We start from the raw sequence: 7,889 nt of genomic DNA, 5'->3' as shown, positions 1-7,889 counted from the left end.
GTAAAAGGTTGTGTTCAGGGCAAATGGGGAAGATGTGTACTTATTCTGCATTATCTGGCTGAAATTTTGCTGTTTTGTATTATTTTCTAAAAACTACACACAAAATCTGACAGAATCTGTTTTTTAACATAACAAAACATTTTGTTAAAACAAACATACCACATACATAACTAAAACTACATTTCAAAGTGTAATTGGGGGTTGATCTAACAGGAGCTATCAATGCAGAATAGGTCACAGTCCATCAAGACATTTACATTCATTTTCTTGTTAAACAGTCATTTTGATCACCACTTCTCTGGATGAAATACTTGGGAAAAATAGCTTTAACTCTGATTAGAGAGGGATCCCGTTGAATACTTACTGCAATATAACATGTGTGTATATAGCTATTGCTCAACAGTGGTAGTTATGTTCATGACTCGCTTATCAATCTAAGTTTCATTGATGGGATGCTTAGTAAATGGGTAACATCTCTCTTAATCTTCACACATCTAAACATTCTGTGGAGGAAAAAACAACCATCAAATTCTTGTCTCTATCACATCACTCATACAATAGCACTGCTGCCTTTTCTCCGACAGTCTGTGAACAATTAAAGTTAGAGAAAAAGAAAACTTAATGGCTACAAAATAGTTTGTCATTGATTGAATATGGTAGTAAGATGTACAGTATTTGTTTCTTTAGCAGTTAAAAGAGGGTTATCACAGTTTCAGAAAGGTATTGAGCTCATGCGAGTTAAGATCCAAAGCTTATCTGCTTTATTGTTGATTTTAATGGTTGTGGTTGTTGCTTCTCTTTGGTGGTTATTGCTTCCCTACCCCTACCTACCGCCTCACTACTCAGCCTTGTAGCAGTAGACGCCGTAAGACTTTTGCATCTGGTCTGGGAATCCAACAAAGCGCACTGCAGCATCTGTGGGGCTGCAGTTCTTGCGGGGCCTGGAGATTGGGTAGCGGACACTTCCGTCAGCCAACCAGCCGGCATCGCAGCGATCAAAGCCCTCAAGCTTCCAGGCGGAATACATGTGGCCCACCTTGGCAATCTCTGCCCCATCGTCTAGGCATGCCTGCACAGCCTCGTCAAAGGTCAGCCTGTCGGGCTGGACAAGCCAATAGAAACGCCCTGATAGCAGAGAGAGCAAAACAGATGATCAGGAAAAAGGATTCAATTAGCTGGGAGTATATATCCTACTCTCTTTACATGTTATTCTACCAAACTAGATAAACCCATATTTTTTGACAAAACCATGAATTGCAATATGTTTTCTGTTTCAGGAATAATAATGAATCAAGAAAATGGATAAACAAAATAAAAGTAACCCACCCTTGAGTGCAGAAGCAAAGCAGAACACGTCAAAGCGGCCCAACTGTTTGTCTTGATTTCCATAGCTTATGAGGCCAGGCCCTTTGTTGCCACCACAAGGCCCTCTGCGTCTGGTGACGGGATAATGCACTGTGCCATCACTCAACCAGCCAGCATTGCACCAGTCCAGGCCGCCCTTCCAGGCCTGATGCAGTTGATCTAAGGTGGCGACGGAAGCATTCTGATCCAGACAGGCCTGTGTAGCATTGTCGAAGTTCAGGTTGTAGCGGCCCACACTGGGGGAGTACGGGAACACAACACCTGAGCGAGGTAGAAGAGATGAAATTAATGTCAACCAAAATCTGCACTTAGTTTTATAATAGTGAAATTGTCCAGCAGCTTAGACAATGTCTCCAGAGGCCAGACTTTGCTAACTCATTAATTTCGTACCTCTCTGCATGGAAGAAACAATCATCCTATGCCAACTGGGTGTTAAAATCTGCTGCACTCAACATTTACATTCACTCTAACATTTACAAGACTTAGAGCTATTTACTGTACTCTGCTCTTACTTCATGGATCCAACAAAAAGTAGTAAAATAATAACTCAAAAGTGAATCCAAATCATGAAGAATATGTAGGCTACAGTACTTAATTGCAAAAAATATCTGATAGTTACTTATAATGGTGCCTTTCTTATACCAAGTTTTACCTCAATACATTAATTATGAACTGTATGTTCATGATTATCAAAAGATTTGGCAAATTTGAACAGCTGTATCAAAGTAACACATTGTTAATACTTGTTTGATTCTTGACACATGTGAAATACTAGCAACAAAAGGTGGGTGGGAGCCGCCCATGCTGGATATGGACTGGAAAAAATGTAAAATGTGTTTCTCTTTACTGATGTTGAACAGTATTCAAATGTGATCATGGCTGAATCATTACAGCAGTTTGGATAAATCAAAACAAGCTGTATGATCTTTTCTTTTTCCACAAGAAAAGGAAAGTGGATGTTTTCAATAACTACAAAAAAAAATCAATGTTGAGAAAGATGATTAATCTTGAACTATTTGCATTTTTAACAAGACAAGCACGAATGTAAAATGATTGGTGATAAAGCTCCTAATGTAATCACAGCAGGTATATTTACTTTTACTTTATGGTCCAACCCTAGGCTAAGTTTCTATATCTCTATATCATATATAGATATAAAAAAAAGAATTTACCATCAGTGAGACCACCTTGCACATCCAAGATAATCTCTTCCATAAAGTCTTCCACGCCGTTGATGATCTCACAGCGGTATTTTCCAGAGTCCTCTGTTGAGACCTCTGTGATTGTTAAGGAGGCATCTTCATTGGTGTCTTCGTTCAAGAAAACACGTTCTGCGAAGCTTCCGTAGGTTTTCTTGTGGAATCCCATTGAAAGCAGCACATCCTCATTTAGTGCTTCATCGTCTGCCACCTTGGTCCATTTGACTCGCATACCAATGTTACCAAAGGCCATGGCATCTTGAGACTGGAGCCGGCATGGCAGGGTGACGTTAGCACCTAGTTCAGCCAAAACCATAACTGTAAAAGAGGAAAAAATTTTATAACCTTATTAGGGTTTGCTGATTAGGCTTCTGTAACCTGCACTTATACTGGAAAATGTTATGTAATGTTTATTTAATTTATATTTTACACATTGATTCCAAAGATTGCATACAGGAATGTTTGCTTTGCAGTCAGTATGAGAAAACTCCAAAAAAGGGGAAAATTCCCCTTTCCATTGAATGTATTGGCATGTGTGTACTGTATGTATCATTGTACAACTCGGCATACACACAAAAGCTTTCACAAAACTATCAAAGAGTCTGGGTGTATCCAGCTTGGTTTATTAGATAAAGTATTGGACATCAGCCAGTTTTCAGCCCCTGGGGCCATCGTCCTCTTCAGTCTCCTTACTGATATTGTCAGTCCTAACACTTATGAACCTCAGGTTTTTCGGCATTAACTATCAAAATTCAATCTTAATCTGTAACAATCTTTCATCCGCTCCATCTGAGTTGGTATAGTGTGTCAGGTACCATGCGATTAATAAGAAAAATAAGCAGATAACATAGTTAAAAATATCTAGAACCTAGCTGCCATCGTTATTTCTTCTTATGCGAATGTCCTCTCTTAACTCCTGTCCAAACTAGGCCACCCTTTAACTCACAATGGCAGATCATTTGTGTCTCACCATGGGTTCCCACAATCTCCCTGACCTCCGTGTTCAGACCTCACAGGGCTTGCTTAGTTAAGAGGACCCCAACCAGCAAGGAGCCTCCTGTGCCAGGCAATAATAAGCACCAGATGGATGGATGTACACAACCCCTGCCCTGACCCCCACCACCACTGGTAAAGCCTTGAACAATCAACATTGTAAGTGGAGTCAAACGTCTGCAACGTATGGGACTTGTAAGATAATATGGTAATTACATAACTTAGTAAATCAACTGGCGTTTTGGCTTCAAGTATTCTGCAGGCATAACCACTAATCTAACTAAGCTGTTTTTGGCAGAGTCCTGATTCAGTGCTATATTAAAAAAAAAATCCTTGCTCCCTTCTGATTTATTTTCTTCCCACTAACTCAAAATGAATGAACTGTGTCTAAACCAGTCTGTCTCCCCTTTCTTACTGAGTATGCCAGCATTTGTGGTGAGGCGCCTCATTTTGAGCAGCAACACTAGAGCCCTGACTGGAATACTGTGACACTGGCTCTTCAATAGGAGAAAATGTTTCCCACATGGGCAATACAGGAAATAATAGAAGTCACTGGCTGGCTGCAGTCTGCATTGATCAACCAACTGACATTACTTCTAATCAACCCCATACCTAAACTGTCCCAATCCTCCATTCTATCCACACTGTAGACGTGTGTCTGGACTTTGTTCAGTGGTGCCCAGATCATTAGTATTGAGCTCTCCTACAGAAGGATTTAATTAGCAGAAGCACCGGGGACAGACCTAATCTACCCTTCAGTCCAACCTAGTGCCATTCTCCCACCATTTTTCATTCATTAGACTGCAAACCTTTTCATATGCCAGAGACTATTTCTACCACCCAATGACCACACCTAGAAGCCTCACTCGCCTCTTGACTGGTTAACAAGATGCTAGGTATTTTACGAGCTAGGAAACACCCTGCATGCTAATGCTAATACTTAATAATATTTGAAAGCAGAGTTTATAGCATTTTGGGGAAAAGACCTCTGTGCCAATTCTGTCAGTGAGAAATGACTCAAAGCATCGGCAAGCCTCATAAATTCGCTGCATGGGTAATGCGATTTAAACTTGTGGGATGCAGAATGACTAAACTGATCATCAAAAGCCCTGGCCAAGGTGAAGCCAATGTTGACGTCAACACCAGCTCACCAGATGTGATGCCGTCCAACTTTCTATGCTTGAAAAAATTTGAAATTTCAAAAAATTACTTAGGAAATTAGAGTAGATAAATAACGGGTTAATTCTACTGTCTTATGGAAACATTGTTCTGAACACAGACAACAACCAACCACTGGATGTGATCTGAATTCTGAAATGTGAGATGGGCGGAGGGGATTGATTGAACATCCCAGTGTTCAACATTATGATACGAAAAAGCTTGGAATAAATTACTGAACACATACTAACCTTGTACAAAATTAATAAAGAACTCTGTCTCTTAGACAGAAATATTCTGGAGCAACCTTGAAGGTTCCTGCAAGACAGTAGTAACACACAGAGGGCTTGTTCAAAGTAACACACTCTTTCCTGCTCCTGCAGTTACCAGCAGACATGTCCCATGGGAGAATGTGGCCCCGACCATATGGGGCACACTACACTCATAAAGCAACAGCCTGTTGTGTTTACATAGCCTTTCAGGAAAAGAGGGAAGCCTTTCTGTTCTTTGTCGCACCTCACCCACATCCTATATATATAAGTCTCTATGAGGTCAAAGGTTGTTCCAAATTGTCACATTTAACATAAAATGGGTTCTCAAATAATTCTGCAAAGTGCAGCTGGGAATTATCAGACAGCAAAGAAGTAAATTAATACATTACAATAAAAAAGCCCCACAGCTACAGCCAAGACCCACTGCCATTTTATGACGAGCAGTTCTCTCACTCTCTCTGTTAAAGGTTGTAATAGCAAGCGATTGGAACCATCTGCTTCGTCGTAACACACATTACAGTGGTCCAACTCTACTCAGTGACCTATATATTCAGAAACTGCAACAGTGTAATTATGCTGTTAAAGCCCTTAGCATAATTTGCACTGTACATTATTGAATGAACAAAATGTTTTAATGGGCTCAAATCCCTTCTCTATAAAAGGATGGACATCATCAGTGAGCAGTCACTGCATGTTTATTTCAGTGTGCTACAATGTGCCACACCCTCTGACAGAGCAGCTAGACATGAGATGCTTTGCAGTATCCCACAGCTTTGTCCTCTGCTGCTGGCCCACTGGTGTCAGTAAGGAGAAAGAATTAACAAGCACAGCTGGGACAACCACAGCAGGCCCACTACTACACACTAATTCCAATAAACTCTTTGCTGCTCTCTGTCATGCAGGCACAAAGATAGTGTGTGGGTGTGCATCCCTCACATAGGTAAACATACATCCTCAGCACACATGTCTTATGACTGTCATCAGAGTCATTTGTGAATTAACACAAATGCAAAAGCACAAAACATGGCTCCATCAACATCTCATCTCTTACCCTAAACACATTTTAAAGTCAACCCCCAGCCCCAGCCCATTTTCCAGCCAAGCTCTTTTTCCCACCCAGCCCTAGCAATGGGGCCAGGCCTCAGTAACCAACAACTACAGTGAGCATTAGACTTAACAGACTATTACCTCACAGGGAAAGACAGAGTCATTTGGCTGCTGTTCAGCATGTGGCTCTATACATTTAGCTGCGGGTCATTAATCTTAACTTTGCTCCTGTCACGCTGCCTGTTACCGTGGCGGATTTCCAAAAGCTCCCAGTGCCAGAGTGAGTCAGTAGGTATAAGAACGGGCAACGCCCAGTGAACAGACAGAACTGCTCATATGGCCAATAAAATGTATACTGTATGGTACGATGATTAAGCTGGCCTGAGTCTAGCCAGTGCTTTTTCACGTAATGCAGACAGTGAGGTCATGTATAAACATGTTCATATACTGTATAGACACAGATGCAGACACACACCTGTGACATCACTGGCTAGTGGGAGCAATTCCAATGTCTAAATAAAACAGCATCATCTCCGCCTAGAGTGAAACTATTCTCCCCAGAGACAAACCATTTCCTCCCGTCTTGGAAGAGAAAGAGCTGACCCTCCCATAATTTGGCATCTACTGAGTCAGCTAGCAGGACTGCTGAAGCACATTACATATCACTCATATAACATGAGAGCCTTCTGCTCTAGCTTTTTTTTTCTTTTTACTGTCACCACAGCAGTAGATCTATTCTGGTATTCCATAGCTTGCATTTGCAGCAACCATTTCAGTGTTTCATCCTGTTGGCAGGTGTGAATTTGAATTATAACAGCATCATGATGGAGTGGAGGGCTCTCTGATAAAACACCTTTCTATAGGCTTTCATTTTCTGTCTGCCACAGGAAGAAGAAAACAGACAACTGGTAAAATGGCAGAAAAATGACAAAAGGTCAAAACTCTACTGGCGGAAATTCCTGACTAATTTTGCACTTTAGTAAGAATTACATCCATACTATACCAGTTTCAGCCACTGAGGCAGCTATGACCCAATTTAAGAGTACAATCAGTAGTATTAGTGGTGTGGTTTTCATTCAGTAGCGCGGGGTAGTGAGCCTCAATGAATGGTAGGGTGATTTACAATTCTCATGCTGCAGCAGTGGTCTGTGTGCAGGAAGTAGGTGAGTCACACTGTGTGTGTGTGTGTGTGTGTGTGTGTGTGTGTGTGTGTGTGTGTGTGTGTGTGTGTGTGTGTGTGTGTGTGTGTGTGTGTGTGTGCGTGTGCATGTGTGTGTTACCCCAGAGACGCCTCTTTTACCTACTGCTACAAAGACCCTGTTGTTACACAAGGCTGAGCTGTGGTACCACTTTGCTCAGGTCCCTTACAAAGCTCATCTTCCAGTTCTTCTTTTTCTTCATTCACAGTTACATTTTTGCACATAAACACACATGTATTCACAAAAAATGGTAGCAAAAGAAAACAATCACTCACATACTTGAATATCAATTTTTTTACATGGATTTTTATCTTACCTGTTGGTGGTAGGGGATAGCTCGTCGGCTGACTGGATGCACTGCCAGCCAGGGTCAGGGAGATAATTGTGATGCACAGCAGACTCGTCATTTTTCTTTTCCTAAATAATTTTATTTAAAGAACCTAAACTGCACAAAATTTAAATATTATTTGAGAGCCAAAAGTTAGCCTGAACAACTTTTTTTCTGTATTCATCTAGCTATTCCTCTTTCTGTCTGTCTTTGTGCAGCAGCCGCCTTGGGTGCTACTGGAAAGTTTGGGCTCCTCAGAGGTCCAGACAAGTGCCTTTTATTGTACCCTTACATGGTTGAGACCACTCCCCCTCCCCTCAGCCCATCA

At 41.3% G+C, this 7,889-nt stretch overlaps 1 protein-coding gene across 1 annotated transcript; it reads right to left on the bottom strand.

Annotated features, from left to right (window-relative positions):
- Positions 1-838: 838 nt before the first annotated feature.
- Positions 839-7,640, bottom strand: LOC129101619 (hyaluronan and proteoglycan link protein 1-like). The gene is made up of 4 exons (XM_054611503.1): positions 7,550-7,640; positions 2,538-2,882; positions 1,327-1,626; positions 839-1,125 (listed from the first exon to the last, which is right to left on the bottom strand). Exons 1-4 carry the CDS (start codon positions 7,638-7,640, stop codon positions 839-841), a joined length of 1,023 nt encoding a protein of 340 aa, XP_054467478.1.
- Between the last annotated feature and the right edge of the window lie 249 nt (positions 7,641-7,889).

This window comes from Anoplopoma fimbria, chromosome 13 (genome assembly GCF_027596085.1).
Source record: "Anoplopoma fimbria isolate UVic2021 breed Golden Eagle Sablefish chromosome 13, Afim_UVic_2022, whole genome shotgun sequence".
Taxonomy (NCBI): domain Eukaryota; kingdom Metazoa; phylum Chordata; class Actinopteri; order Perciformes; family Anoplopomatidae; genus Anoplopoma; species Anoplopoma fimbria.
This window is presented reverse-complemented; position numbering and strand designations above follow the sequence as displayed.

Coding starts and splice junctions, on each gene's coding strand:
- LOC129101619 (XM_054611503.1), bottom strand. CDS start 7,640: ATGACGAGTCTGCTGTGCATCACAATTATCTCCCTGACCCTGGCTGGC. Junction 2,883..7,549: donor CTATCCCCTACCACCAACAG/GTAAGATAAAAA, acceptor CCTCTTTTACAG/TTATGGTTTTGGCTGAACTA. Junction 1,627..2,537: donor GCAAGGTGGTCTCACTGATG/GTAAATTCTTTT, acceptor TACCTCGCTCAG/GTGTTGTGTTCCCGTACTCC.